A 15,318-nucleotide genomic window follows, 5' to 3' on the forward strand; every position below is an offset into this window, starting at 1 on the left:
CACCCCCCAAAAGAAAATCTCCAGAATCCAGCGTGGCCTGGAGAAAATTCACCTACCATCCCACAGTGGTGATCAGCAATTCACTAAGTATGCAAGGAAAGGCCACAGGAGTCAATGACACATCCCTTCCAGCCCACCCATCAGTATGTCTGTCAGATGGTTATCTAGCCTCTGCTTATAAACTTCTATTGAAGGAGAGCCCACCACCTCCTGAGGAAGCCTGTTCCACTAGGTAACCGGCTCAGGAACTGTCAGGAACTTCTTCCGGGTGTTTAGCTAAATATTCTTTTGAATTAATTTCAACCCATTGGTTCTGGTGTGACCTTCTGGGGCAACAGAAAACAACTCTGCTCCATCCTCTATGACAGGGGTAGTCAAACTGCAGCCCTCCAGATGTCCATGGACTACAATTCCCAGGAGCCCCTGCCAGCAAGTGCTGGCAGGGGCTCCTGGGAATTGTAGTCCATGGACATCTGGAGGGCTGCAGTTTGACTACCCCTGCTCTATGATGTGACAGTCATTCAAGTACTTGAAGATGGTTACTCTACCTAAGTGCTTAATCTAATTATATTGAATAGAGAATTTCAGCAGGCCAGCCGCTCTCCGACAGATTTTCTTCATAAACCATCGTAACACGTTTTTTGCTAGACTTTTAATAAAATTTTAAATAAGAATTTTATTCAGCAAAAGGAAGTCGGGTATAAAACTTTCCACAAATTCATCTTCCGTTCTATAAACAAATCATATAACGGCTACATGTTGGCTTGACATTTAACATTATTTGCCCGTTAGAAAAAAGAAAAGAAAAAAAGAATAGAAAAAGGTAAGAACGGGCTCCTTCAATTATCTGTCCCATTTGCTGCCAGCATTTCCCATTAAATACAGATGTGTTTTATTGAGTACAACTGATCTAAATTAATGCTGTAATTTAATAGATCCCAGTTGCTAAGTGAATTCAGAATTGTGTTATTTTTATGTAGTCCACCGGTGGAATAACTTTGAACGAGCTTTGCTATCAGTATCAGTAACAACACAAAAAAAGGGAAGGGGAGATTAGATTAGAGATTATTAAATATAAATTAAAATATAAATAAAATTCTGCCTTTTCAAAGCTTTTGTGGAACCACCAGCCAATAAAACATATGTTGACCTCCTGTCATATATGTGGTTGATACACCTATCTTTTCTAATTCCCAGGATGCTGGTGATGTCCTGAACTGATGTTTGGTGTCAAGGGCTGGACCATAAAATCATAGAGTGGGAAGTGGCCAAACAGGCCATCTAATCCAACCCCTGCTCAATGCAGGATCATTCTTAAGCATCCAAGATAAGGATCTGTCCAGCCACTGTCTGAAGACCACCAGTGAAGGGGAGCTCACCACCTCCTAAGGCAGCTGATTCCACTGCTGAGCTGCTCTGATTTCCCCCCCTGATTTCTAGCCAGTACCATCCTACATGTAGTTTAATGCCATTTCTGTGGGTCTTATCCTCTGATGCCCACAGGAACCACTTCCTGCCCTCCTCTAAGTTGTTGTTATGTGCGAAGTCGTGTCCGACCCATCGCGACCCCATCCTCTAAGTTACAACCTTTTAAATCCTTAAAGAGAGTCATCTTGTCCCCTCTCAGCCTCCCTTTCTCCAGGCTGAACATTCCCAAGTCCCTCAGCCTTTTCTCCTAGGGCTTGATCCCCTGTCCCCGGATCGTCCTGATCACTCTCCTCTGCACCCTCTCCATTTGGCCCATGTCCTTTTTCAAGTGAGGCCTCCAGAATGGCACACAGGACTCCAGGTGCGGTCTGACTACTGCATTATACAACAGGACGATGACATCTTGTGTTTTTGACACTCAAGTTTAGCTTTCAGAGGTTAACAGACTGAAACGTAATCCTGACAAGCCAAATGTTTCTCTGTGTTAGAAACGCATACCAGGGACTTCAGGTCTCAGCCTTGGAGATGAAATTATACTCCCCCCTTCAAAAACCAGCTTGGGAGTGCTGTCTGACATCGCAGTCGCCTTAGAAAACCAGGTGGCTGGTGTTTGCTCAACTCCTGCGTAGGTGTCAACGGTGTCTGTCCCCAGGACAGTCAGCTCTAGCCACCATGATCCACGCCTTAGTTACATTTAGACTGGACTGTTGCAATGTGCTCTACATGGGGCTACCCTTGAAAAGTGTTCAGAAGTTGCAGCTAGAACTAGTTGGGGCCAGTTCTCTGGAACAGATGCCCCTGGTACTACAGCAGTTACACCGGCTACCAATCCACTCTCAAGCCCAATTCGAGATGTTGGCTTTGTCTTTGAAAGCCCTGCAAGGATTCTGCCAATTGGGTGAGAGTTAATTATTTTTTTTTAATAGAAACTAGATTTCGAGTGAAGATGGATCTCAGGGGTGAGGGGATTGGGGGTACAGGGGGAAACACGTATTCAACCATGTAAGTATGCTTATTCTTTTTCCATTCTGTTCTTTTCTCTTTATTCTTATATATATATATAAATAAAAATATATACTTAATTTTTTAATATTTGTTTAAAAACATTGTTGGGTGATATGACCAAAAAAATGGCCAATGATAGGCCTGGAGGGGTTAGAAAAATACTTGCTGGCTGAGGCTCATCATATGTGGTAGCAGCCGGAGTCCAGAGAGGTGGGTACTCTCATTTTAATTTAACTGCGTGGGAGTGGGTGGGATGATGGGGGCTGATGGAGCAACGGATGCTTCCCCCAGCCCTGTTCCCAGCCCAGCAGTGTAAGTCTTGTGTTGGGCCACAGGGGGCAATGGAGCATGATGTCACATCTGGTGGGAGTGGCTTGGTGATGTCACTTCTGGTGACATGTGATTTCCGGGAGTGTGAAAGGAACATGTGGCCTGCTGACATCACTTCCGGGGCTTCTTGAAGCCTGAAGAACGTTTCAGGGGGTCCTCAATGGTAAAAAGATTGAGAAAGGTTGCTCTAAACCCGTAATTCAGAATCGGAGCATGGACATCTCTTCCTTTATGGCCATTCACAAATCTTTTGCAAGAGGTAGGGGAGTGGGAATAGGGAGGGACATTTGGAAGCTGAGAGATTTTATACAGCCCATTCTCCCTGCATATGATGGAATTGCGACAGCTCTGGGCATAAAAATCCCAAACCCAAAGATTTCTCCCCCCGGCTCTTAAGAAAAAGCCTTGCCCGGCAAGCGGGGAATCAATGCTAACATGAAGGAGTTGGCCGACGGCCATCAGGTACAAAGGTCTCATTGAGCGAATGCCTGAGATCTGCAATTCAAATGCGTGTATCATGAATATATGTAGAAAAATAAAAGTTGCTTTGTCTGGAGAGCCGTTTATGGCCCCATTTTTTAAACCTGCGGCTCCAGTGGGGGAGGAGGATAGGGGAGGCATGCGATGACGATGCTGCATCCTTGCTGGAGGATGGGAAAGTGAAGGACCACAGTTCTCCAGCCATACAGGTGAAGCAGAGAATGGTGCATACCAGATGCTCCTTTACTGGGTTCCAGGATTCGGGTATCTTTGCAAACCATCACTTCTCCAGGAACAGCAGAGAGGTTGTCATCTGTATCCCGTATCCCATTTGAAGGTCGGAACTGCTGGTTCGGTGTCACCTTCATCAGTCAAGCAGTCCCGGCCTTGTTAGCCCAGGCAAGCCCGATCCTGTCAGATCTCAGTAGCTAAGCAGGGCCAGCCCTGGCTAGTATTTAGAGGGGAGACCTCCAAGGATTGGGGTGGTAGTTCCTCTAAAGAACACTAGGGGGCATGATGATGTGGAGGCAGGCCAATGGCCAACCACCTCTGACGGCCCCTTGCCTGGCTGCCAGACGGACCTCGGATCTCCTGGCTAAACAACACACGCCATGTGATAAATAATACTAAATCATCAGCTAAGCAGCACCAGAGGCAGAGAAATGTTGCACTACTATCCGTACTGAGATCGTTTGCTCTCGCATCCAAATTGAGAATCCGGGCAAATCGGTTCGGCAAGAATTAACCTTTCATTCGGCCCCAGATACCTCCAGGATCTTATCAGAAATAAAGCTCGCGAGGCAACTTTTACAAGATAGATCCTGGAGATGTTTTGGGCTACATGTTTTTTAAATTATAATTCTTGTAGGACTAATGAGTCCAGATTCTCTATTGGGATGCGAGAGCCAATTATGTTGTCACAGTGCCCTGGCTCCCAGCACAAGAATCTGCCGGCTGTTCCGGTAATTGTTCTGTACCCCCGGCATGGGGGCTTTTGTTCTCGGGTTCTTGGCTGTTACCCTGGGGGGCCACCCCCTCCGCGCTGACAGGGACAGGCTCCTGCGACGGGGCTGCCTGCCCGAGGGCGCCTCTCTCCTGTTGCAGCAGCATCTGCTCCACCTCAATCTCCAGTTCCAGGTTCTCCTCGTCCAGCACCACTTCCAGCTGCTGCATCAGCTCCTCCAGTTTCCTGGCCTTGCGCGACTCGTTTTGCTGGATGATCGTGCACAAGTGCTCCGTGAGCTGCTCCTTGATTTCCGTCTTCTTTTGGAGGTCCAGCTTCGCGACGATGTACTCCGCCTCGGCCTTATCGAAACGCTTCCTGAAACAAAAGGAAAGAATACGGTGGGTTTTCGAGAATTGGGGTCAGGCATCCTGGAGAGCCAGAGTGGTGCAGCGGGTAAAAGAGAGGCAGGCTCTGATCTGGAGAATTGGGTTTGATTCCCCAGTCTTCCACATGCAGCCAGCTGGGTGACCTGAAGCTAGTCACAGTTCTCTTAGAGCTGTTCTCTCAGAGCTATCTCAGCCCTACCTACCTCACAGGATGTCTGTTGTGAAGGAAAGGGGGACGCAAGCCGCTTTGGGTCTCCTTCGTGTAGTGAAAAGCGGGGTATAAAAAAACCCACTTGTCTTCTTTTTCATGGGCTCAGGCATCAGGGATTACTGCCATCTGCAATGCATTGCCCTTTCTATAGTGACCTTAGGTATACTTTTATTACACCTATATTCCCCACTCCCCCAAATCCTGGGATGATCAGAGGAAGGGCACACCTCCTTTCTTCTTGCAGACCCTGAATCTGGAACCTCAACTGTGTGCCAGATTCCAGGCATCTGCCAGTTCCTGAGGTGCAGTGCTGATTTTGGTGACACAGACTTGCAGAAATGACTGACTGAATCTGCAAAGCAGGAGTACGCCAAAGTGTGACAGGTATGGAAAAACAATGCCTGAACACGGGCCATGAACCCCAGACACACACAGGGGAACCCAAAAGGTGCCACTCTGCTCCAGGAAGCGCTGTGCTCACACATGAAGGCAGAGAAGCATCCAGCTCTTGCAAGCACCCTCTTCACAGGGGTGGCCAAGCTGCGGCGCTCCAGATGTCCACAGACGACAATTCCCATGAGCCCCTGCCAGCATGCTGCTGGCAGGGGCTCATGGGAATTGTCGTCTGTGGACATCTGGAGGGCTGCAGTTTATCCAGCCCTGTGGGTTTGCCCCGCCCACTTCTCTTGGCCTCGCCAGAAGGGGCAGAATGGCAAGTCCTGTTGGCTTTACAAATCTTGTCGGCTTCCTTCAACCCGTCCTCGTATCACTGTATTTCCTAGGGCCATTCCGATTTCCCCAAAGACATTAATCAAGCTGATTCTGTACCTGGGTTGTTGTTTTTTTACTTGCTTATACTAGCCCGCTGCCTTTGGGCAGGGCAGGCCGGAAATGCATCGATATAACACAGTCCGTCTTGAGTTCAACGTCTGCAGAAAACACCCTGCCAGTGTGACCGTAAACAGAGTTACACCTTTCTGAGTCCATTGACTTAAAGTATTATTATTCTGCTTAGGACAGTCATGCGAGGGCCGTCTGTTCCGCAACGACCCAGGCATTACCAAAATGCTGCCCAGGCACCAGGGCAAAGCTCTTACAGGTGGCTCTTTCACTGCAAAAGCCATTGAGCCAAGCTTGCCAGTCTATGGCCAAGGGACAGCAATAGTCACAAAGAGACAGCAGGCTTTTCTCAATGAATCATCTCAATGAATTCCACCTCGGGCCAGCCAAACTTGGCTTCTTCGTTCAGATGCTTGAGTGAGTCAGTTGGGAACCGCCCAAAAAATCCTCCTTTCAGAAGAGGGGCTTCGGGACTGAATCTTCCCTGCATGAATTAGATAGGTCATAACTCGTGCCGTAGAGAGCTGCTGGTTCTGGGTAGGGTTCAGTCACAGCTGATGTATGCTCAACAGCACGCCTGTCTCCCTAAACTGCATGTGACAGTTGGGTTTGTGGTGTCACAAAGGATAAAGGCTAGGAACAAATGACGGTGCCTTATTTTGTATCAATCTATCAAGGTCAGTAGTTGTTGGCTCAAATTGGGAATGGCTCTCCGAGACCTCAAGCAGATGTCTTTCACATCGCCCACTACGTTAGCCAACTTGGTGTAGTGCAGGGGTGGCCAAACTGAATCTCTCCAGATGTCCATGGACTACAATTCCCAAGAGCCCGTGGCTCATGGTAATTGCAGTCCATGGACATCTGGAGAGCCGCAATTTGGCCACCCCTGATGTAGTGATTAAGAGCGGCAGACTGTAATCTGGAGAATCGGGTTTGATTCCCCACTCCTCCACAAGCAGTCAGCTGGGTGACCTTGGGCTACCCACAGTTCTCTACGAGCTCTCTCAGCCCCACCCAGCTCACAGGGCATCTGTTGTGGGGAGAGGCAGGGAAAGGGGTTTGTAAGATGCATTGAGACTCCTTTGGTTAATGAAAAGCGGGACATAAAAACCCCAGCCCTTCTTCTTCTCTCTCTCCTCATTGGAGATGGCAAGGATAGAGCATGCCAAGCAGACGCTCTGCCAATTGAGCCACAGCCCTTCCCCAATAAGGAACGACAGCCTATAAGGAATATTGACAGACAATGAGAGAGCTGAGCTGGCAAGTAGCCTGGGCAGGGAATAAACCCAAGTGGGATGAAGACACATGCCGGCAAGAAAACATTTCATGAGGGTAATAGGGAACCACAAACAAAGCTTCTTTAAAAAATACCCTACAAACAGACTTGGCACAAACAGTACTCTTGCCTCTCGTCCACCCCAAAGCTGATGTCTGGGTCCTCTGGGAATCCCTGCAGTTTGCTCTTCTCTGCTCCACTCTTACCTAGCACACGAGTACTCCAGGCTCGCTTGATCGATCCGGTTTCTCAGAATTCCGACGTCAGCGGACACTAAATCGTCCAGCGCTTGGAGCTCTTTCTGGATCCGCTTTAGTTTCACCGTTTCGGCCTGCGTTCGTTTGGACCTGGGGAAGAAACAGGGAAATATATCTATGACACACTGCAATTACGAACCGTCCTGGGGGTGGGGAGTTTTGGCTTCTTAAAGCTACTGAAAGGTTTGTTAGCACTGGGTTTTTCTTCAATTGTAAGTATGGAGGAACAGCTTAATAGAGAGCGAATCTGGTTTTTTATACCCTGCGTTTTACTACCCAAAGGGGTCTCAAAGTGGCTTACAAATGCCTTTCCCTTCCTCCCCACAGCAGTCACCCTGTGAAGCAGGTGAGTCTGAGAGAGCCCTGAGAGCCCTGATCTGAAAGAACAGCCCAAGGTCACCCAGCTGGCTGCATGTGGAGGAGTGGGGAATCAAACCCAGCGCTCCAGATTACAGTCCACTGCTCTTAACCACTACACCACACTGGCTCTCTTTGGGTAGGGCAGACTAGCAGTGGGGCTGCAGAGAAAAGATCAGAGAACCTATGCTTTAGATTTATTTCAAAAACATGAATCTGATCTTCAGTTGTGAAATATTTGGTGACACACACTTGAGGTTTTTAACAAGACTGTTAGGCTTGTGCAAGCAATCCATCTGCACAGTGACTCATGACAAGGGTAGAGAAAAGCAAGTACAAGAACTCTGGCCCCAGCTCTATGCAGCTTCCAAGTTGTCTGCATGGTGCAAATGTACAGGCAAAGTGCCTGCATGTTCCTCCCCTTCTCCATGATCAGCAGCATCACTTTCTGAAGGGTTCCTTCCAGTAACTTTCCTAGCATAGGATACAGACATAAGAAAAGGAAAGAAAACAAATGCAATTTTAAATTTGCAAAGGGGGAAATTCCCCACCAGAGGATTTTACCTTATGCTCCCAAGTCTTTATAGCAATTAGAAGAGTTGGTTTGCATACCCTGCTTTTCACTACCCCAAGGAGTCTCAAAGGGGCTTACAATTCCATTCCCTTCTTCTCTCTACAACAAATACCCCATGAGGTGGGTGGAGCTGAGAGAGCTCAAAGAAAACTGTTACCCAGCTGGCTGCATGTGGAGGAGTGGGGAATCAAACCTGATTCTCCAGATTAGCGTCTGCCGCTCTTAATCACTACATCAGGGGTGGCCAAACTGCAGGTCTGACAGACCTGAGGCTGAGGGAGTTCTGACAGAACAGCTCTAGGAGAACAGCTCTAACAGGACTGTAACTAGCCCAAGGTCACCCAGGGGGCTGAATGTGGAGGAGGAGCAGGAAATGAAACCTGGCTCTTTAGATTACAAGCCCCCGCTCTTAACCACTAACCCAGGTTACTAACCAAAACACCTTGTTACTGAGAAATATAAGAGTTCTGACAGGAGACATAAAACACGCCTCACATCAGGCTATCCATGAAACATGCGCAGAAGAAGGCTAGTTTTAAAAATCCCACCGTTTGATGTAAAGCTCACGATAAAGCAAAACATGGGTTACCGATTCAGGTTTCCTGATCCTATGAGGAAAAAATCTTTCATGATAGGGAACGTTTCCAAACCTTCCCAAAAATAAAAGCTTGTCGTATTTGCGGAGATGTCAAGAGTGAAAAATAGGATACCAGAGCCCCGTGATCAAGTGAGATACTAAACATTAGCGAAGAGCATGTCCCGCTTGCTAAAGAGCAGAGAGTTTGCTTTTCAATATCCCAAAGGCTCTACCTCAATAATCGAAAGATTCAAGGTTCTTTTAACATAGAGGACTGAGAGAGATACCAGCAGACTGCATTTTCCGCAGAATTAAACGTGACCTGTTTGTTGGGAAAGAATCAGACAGTATGCACAGCACACAGCTAGGCGATTCTGCCCTGAAATGGAGTCGTAGCTGGAATTTCAGGCTGAAGCATCCAGCTCTAGTCTCCAAACACGTGTCTGAGCAGCCAATACAAAACAGGGTCCCCCCAAAATGCAATGCAGAAACATCGCCTGGATTTGCACAACACATTGGCAGAAAGCACTCATCCAAACAAGAACCCCATAAAGTAGCTGGGGTATCGATTTATTATTGAAAACACGGATGGCCACAAGTGTCACTTGACCACCTTTCCCCATAAACTTAAATGTGCATCCACAAATGTACTTCACTTGGCCAAATTAATTGCGTGTTTCTGCTGTTCTTTCCGACCATTATTGTACTGAGAATATACTCCCATGTATTTATGATGTTTTACTTGCTCAATACCATTTATCTGCAACATGCCAATTAAAACCTCTTCGCAAGCACCACGATTTTTGACTTCGCAAAATTAGCAGATCACGGATTGACCTCACAGCAGGATACAAATGCAAGTCAAAGGCCTTGAACCAAGTCCTGTAGCACCCGACTGGACATCTCCCTCCAATCAGTTGAAATGCCATTAACAACTACTCTTTGGGTGCGGTTCTTCAACCAGTTCCCTATGACCAAGTTATTCCAAAGAGAGCGGAGTTTGAATGCTTGAGTCTTCCAGAAGTTAATTAATAGATTCCATCTTAATAGCCCCATGCAATATGCGTTTATCTGAGTGTATTGAAGAAATGAGAAAGCCAAAGCTCGCTCAGATCTAGCAACACAGTACTGGAATCGCATCACTGGGTTTTGCCCAAAGATTACAAAAGAGCCCCCGTACCTTTCTGCAATTGCTTTGGCTAGGAGAGCTTTCTTGCGCTTGTTCTTTTCTTCCATGAGCTTCTGTTCCTGTTGAAGGACCTCCCAACGAGACTTCTCTTGCCTACATGTTGACAAAAAAGCACAGGAAACAAGGAACTGTCTTTATTTTTCTTCAGGATCTGGATTAACCCACAGAAGAACAGCTGGGGTTTTTTTTAACCCTGCTTTTTACTACCTGAAGGAGGCTCAAAACAGTGTACAATCATCTACCCTTCTTCTCCCCACAGCAGAAACCTTGTGAGGTTGGTGGAGCAGAGAGAGCTCTAGGAGAACTGTGACTGCCCCAAGGTCACCGATTCAGTTGCATGAGGAAGAAGCGGGGTGGAAAATCAAACCCGGTTCTCCAGATTAGAAGAAGAGTTGGTTCTTATATGTCGCTTTTCTCTACCAGAAGGAGTCTCAAAGGGGCTTACATTTGCCTTCCCTTCCTCTCCCCACAATAGACACCCTGTGAGGGAGGTGAGGCTGAGAGAGCCCTGATATTACTGCTAGGTCAGAACAGCTTTCTCAGTGCTGTGGCGAGCCCAAGGTCACCCAGCTGACTGCATGTGGGGGAGCAGGAATCAAACCCTGCTCACCAGATTAAATGTCCGTGCTCCTAACCACTACACTTAAACAATTTGCTCACTCAGGAACATCTCCTGCAGTAGCTTCTGCAGCACCTGAATGATTTGAAAACGTCTCTACACAAACACCCACGGACACACACTCATGGCCCTGATGCTCTCTATTGAATCAGACCACCAGTCCATCATGGTCAGTACCATTTATCTCTGTATTCCATTTGAGCAACTGTAGTGGAGGACTGAGATGCTTCACCTTCCTTAACCTGCAGCAGATCCTCCTTAAACAAGCTACCTTTCCAATCCCGAACCCTGGCCTGCTCCTCCCCTAGAATCATAGAGTTGGAAGGGACCTCCTGGGTCATCTAGTCCAGTGGTCCCCAACCTTTATTAGGCTGGGGACCGGCAGGGCATTGGGCCGCGCCCGCAGGGACCGCGCAGGCCACGCCCACGAGCCGCGCCCGGCCGCGCCCGCGGATCGGGCCGCACCCGGCCGCGCCCGCGGGCCGCGCCCGCGAGCCGCGCCCGGCCGCACCCGCGGATCGGGTCGTGCCCGCGAGCCGCGCCCGGCCGCACCCGCGGATCGGGCCGCGCCCGCGAGCCGCGCCCGCCCGCGGGCCGCACCCGTGGATCGGGCCGCACCCGCGGGCTGCGCGGGCGCGGCCCGGCCCTGATTCCCTCTCCCCGCCCTCTCGCAGTAAGTAGCTTCCCGGGCCGCAAGCTTGCGGCCTGGGAAGTTTTTTACTGCGGGGGGGGGGGGGGCGGGGAGAGGGAGCCGCGGCCCGGCGCCATGGCCTTTGCGGCCCGGCGCCGGGCCGCGGCCCGCAGGTTGGGGACCACTGATCTAGTCCAACCCCCTGCACTATGCAGGACACTCACATCCCAATTGCTTAACTACTGTAACCTGCCACCCCTTTGCCTTCACAGAGCCTCTCTGTCAGATGGCTAGCCAGCCACTGTTTAAAAATTTGATAAAAAGATGGAGAACCCATCACCTCCCCTTCACCCAACCAGAAGTGTCCTGAAGACCCATCTGAATTGCAGCTGCCTCCTAGGTTGCTTCCTCTCCCAGGAAGGGCTTGATAATGTGACTGAGATCCCCCAGCCGCCAAATTCTTCTTATGGAACCCAGCATCTGCCACCCATCCTACCTGTTTTGGGCATGTCCTCGCCTGGTGTCTGTAACAGCTACTTGCTTCTGGCTTGTTTCAGTCAAAGGAAGATACCCCTGCAAGTCCAGGGCAGGTCTTGTTGTAGGGATGCCTGTCCCTGGGTGGGATCTCCAGACTAAAGACCCTTGGAGAAAATGGCTGCTTTGGGGTGGTAGACTCCATAGCATTCTACTCCACTAAGATCCCTCCCTGCCGCAAATCCTGCCCATTCTCAGCTCCATCCCCCAAGACTCCAAGTATTTCCAGACCCAGTCTTGCTGCCAGGCATCATCCTAAAAGCTACAAGCCTCCCAGATTGCTATGCAAACTGCCCATCGCTTTGGAAGGAACGACACCATTTCTGCAGGTTTATTAGACTTACTAACAATTCCATTTTCTTTCTCACTGGGTCATGGCTCGGCTCTGCAGAGTGATTCTGGATTCTTTCATCCCCGTTGGAAGGTTTCCGAGGTCCGGCATGACCAGGTTTCTCAAGTCCAGGCTGTACCCCCTGACTTCTGGCACTGCACTGCTCTCTGATTGATGGACATTGGACTGGCGGCACAGACGTCTGGGGAGAAGAGGGTGTCAGCTTGGGTGCCGAAAGCCGCTGCTCTGGCGGTGGCAAGACTGCTCCATCCTGCGCTTCTGGTCTGTTGCGTCGCTGCTGCCCGGCCTTCTTGCGCTGCTGCTGTTGCCGACTCTGGTTCGCAAGTGATGGGTGATGCTGCAGGTCACATGGTGGTTCTGATAGTTCTATATTAAAAAAATGAGCTTAAATGACCCTCTGATTATCTGTGGAACACTACCTTCATGCAATACTAGAAGAGGTACGAGAAAGTTGAAAAAAGAAACATGCCCCAAGTCAAACTGGTACACGCCCCCCAAGTCAAACTGGGGTGGTGGAAAAGTGCAGGTGCCTTATGATAACTCCATAGGGTTTTGAGACAAGAGAAGTCATGCCACTTCCTGCCTCTCCATAATCACCTCTTTCCTCTTTTCTTCTTTCTTTCTGCCCTCACACCCTTTTTTCCATCTCCTCCCCCCAACTTGGTAATTTCAGCAACAAATGAACAGACTGACAGTGAATGGAGATGGCTGGGGGTGGGAGATTGGGTCGTTATTAGTATTGGTCATGGCTTTATTGATGCTTTAATTGTCGTTTTATTGACATTTTTATTGTATTGTAAACTGCCCTGAGCCCATTTGCAGAGTGGAGCCCTATATAATCCCAGTTATTATAAATATAAACAAACAAACAGGGAATTCATTACTGGCTTCCCACCCTACTGTGCTACTGAGATCTGAGGAGATTGGGCTAGCCTGGGCCAATTCTGGTCACGGCCCTGGGATAGAATCATAGAGTAAGCAAGGGACCTCCAGGGTCATCTAGTCCAACCCACTGCAGAATGCAGGGGATTTACTACTTGCTCACCCACAGTGCCCCCAAATCCATGTCCAGATGATGCCATCCTTCCCCCCCCCCCCAAAAAAAAAAAAACCAGAATCCCTGGTCAGCCTGGTCTGGAGGAAATTCACCTTCTTTTCCCAAAGTGGCGACCAGCATTTTTAAATATAGGGCAAATATATACAGTGCAAAATGCTGTCATGCTACAGTCGCATTCTGGTGACCCCCTCAAGAGTTTTTCAAGGCCAGAGACCTTTAAAAGTGGTTTGCCACTGCCTGGCTCTGCTCAGTGACCCTGATATTTCTGGGTGGTCTCCCATCCAAATACTAACGGGGATCAACTCTGAGATTCGGCAAGCTTAGGCTAGTCTGGGCCATCCCTACTAAGAGAACAACACAACAGTAGCAAATATTCTACTCTTCTCTCACATCCCCCCCAGTCCTTTTGCTCTCTCATGTGCAATTTCTTGTTTATTCATGGCCCACCTTTCTTGCAGATTCAAGGCGGATTACTATACAAGAAACAGTGGAATAAAACAACATTAGACATCTAGAAAGCAATGCAGTAAGACTAGTTTTACAAAACAGAAAACAATGCATACAAACGTCCAGGACAAGACACGACATTCAAGCAGTGCAGGAAATGAGATTACAAAAGTAGAAGACCGTGCAGTAAAAGCAAGATGATACATAAAGTAAACAGTAGCACACACTACAGTCCTGTTTCCTTTATAAAAGCACACTGCTGAACCATATCCTTAAACTATGGCTATATTTCCTTTATAGACATGACCTTCTTAGCAAGTTTAGGCTTGTTCGCTGCAACTGAGGACTTGGACAACAAGAAGCAGTTCCTAGTGTGGCTGGCCAGGGCAGAACTACCCACCACACATCGCCCTATGATTGCTTTCCAGATTACTGTGTGTGTGCAATTTGAAGGACAACCAGGAAGGGAGCAAGGAACAATTTCACTTTCCCCCGCCATCCTTTGAGGGTTCCCCAGCGGGAATAAAAACAACCTGGGGATGGCAATACTTAATTACAAAGAACATTTCAAATCTATCATTCCGTCAAGGAGCTCAGAGAGGCATAGAGAGTTCTTCACTTCTCCATTTTATTCATTCACAACAATTCTGCGAGGTAGGGCTAGGCTGACAAAGCACAGCTGATCCAAGGCACCTTGCAGGGTTGCTTTCCTTAGGAATGGGGCCTGGAAAGGACAAATGGGGCTTGGTTTTATTTAGTGGGACACACAAGAGCCCCTTCCCCTCCTGCACTTGGATCTGAGGATAGGGTTGCCACTAGCAAGAGAGGGTTTTTTTTTTTGGGGGGGGGTAGGGTTTCCAGTTCCAGGTTGGGAAATTGCTGAAGATTTGGGAGTGGAGCCTGGGGGGAACAGGGATTTCAGTGGGGGCACAATCCTACAGAGTCCGCCCCCTCCTCCAGGGGAACTGATCTCTGTGGTCTGAAGGTGAGCTGTCATCCCGGGGGCTCCCCAGGTACCACCTGGAGGCTGGCATCCCCAGCAACTGAGGCTCTGGCAGACAGACCCATGCACGGAACTCCCAGTGCACGTCTGGATGGCCGCTGGGGGACAGAGAACTCACCCCCCCCCCCCGCTTTGGGGATTAGCATTCACTGCAAATTTGCAAGGAGGCGCGGGGGGGGGGGATATTTATGCACGATTCTCGCATTTATGCATGACTCTCGCACTTCCGTCCCAGCTAGGCTAATCCCGGCCTCCGAGCGGCCCCGGCGCCCTTCCTCTCGAGGAAGAGTTGCGGGGGATCCGGTCCCCATGCCCGAGAGCAGGTCCCGCCGCCTCTGCACGCCCCCCCCCCCCGGGCCGGGATTACCTGGGCCGCGCCTTCCCTGTAGCGTCCGGAGCTCCTGCTCCGAGAAGCCGGCCCAGTCCCCGGCCATGGCACCTTCGCGCCGGCCCGCTTTCCGCTGCCACGTTTCCGACTCCGCCCCCGGAGCTGCGAGACGCCGAGGCCCGCCGGGGCCTGGCCCGGCTTGCGAGGCCTAGTGGGTCGCCATGGAGACGCAGACCAGACGGCTGGGGCGGGGAGAAGGCAGGAATGGGGTTGCCAGCTCTGGGTTGGGAAAGGCCGGGAGCCTTTTGGGGTGGAGCCGGGAGTGGGCGGGATTTGGGGCAGGGCGGGACCTCAGTGGAGCAGAGTGCGATGGAGACCACCCTCCAAAATAGCCATTTCCTCCAGGGAAACTGATCTCTGTAGTCTGGAGATGGCCTGTAATTCCAGGGGATCCCCAGGTCCCACCTGGATAAGGTGACCAGATTTTAACA

General features: G+C 49.6%; 1 protein-coding gene across 1 annotated transcript; it reads right to left on the reverse strand.

Moving 5' to 3' along the window:
- Window positions 1-868: 868 nt before the first annotated feature.
- On the reverse strand, window positions 869-15,115 carry GORAB (golgin, RAB6 interacting). The gene is made up of 5 exons (XM_077332253.1): window positions 14,867-15,115; window positions 11,989-12,358; window positions 9,848-9,949; window positions 7,109-7,249; window positions 869-4,564 (listed from the first exon to the last, which is right to left on the reverse strand). Exons 1-5 carry the CDS (start codon window positions 14,931-14,933, stop codon window positions 4,153-4,155), a joined length of 1,092 nt encoding a protein of 363 aa, XP_077188368.1. The 5' UTR covers window positions 14,934-15,115; the 3' UTR covers window positions 869-4,152.
- Window positions 15,116-15,318: the final 203 nt, after the last annotated feature.

This window comes from Paroedura picta, chromosome 4 (genome assembly GCF_049243985.1).
Source record: "Paroedura picta isolate Pp20150507F chromosome 4, Ppicta_v3.0, whole genome shotgun sequence".
Taxonomy (NCBI): Eukaryota; Metazoa; Chordata; class Lepidosauria; order Squamata; family Gekkonidae; genus Paroedura; species Paroedura picta.

Bases quoted from the DNA above. Each gene is read 5' to 3' on its own strand.
- GORAB (XM_077332253.1), bottom strand. From the start codon at position 14,933: ATGGCCGGGGACTGGGCCGGCTTCTCGGAGCAGGAGCTCCGGACGCTA. The intron at 7,250-9,847 runs GTACGGGGGCTC...TTTCTTCCCCAG, and splicing joins GCCAAAGCAATTGCAGAAAG to GTCCAAACGAACGCAGGCCG. The intron at 4,565-7,108 runs GTAAGAGTGGAG...CTTTTGTTTCAG, and splicing joins CTGGAGTACTCGTGTGCTAG to GAAGCGTTTCGATAAGGCCG.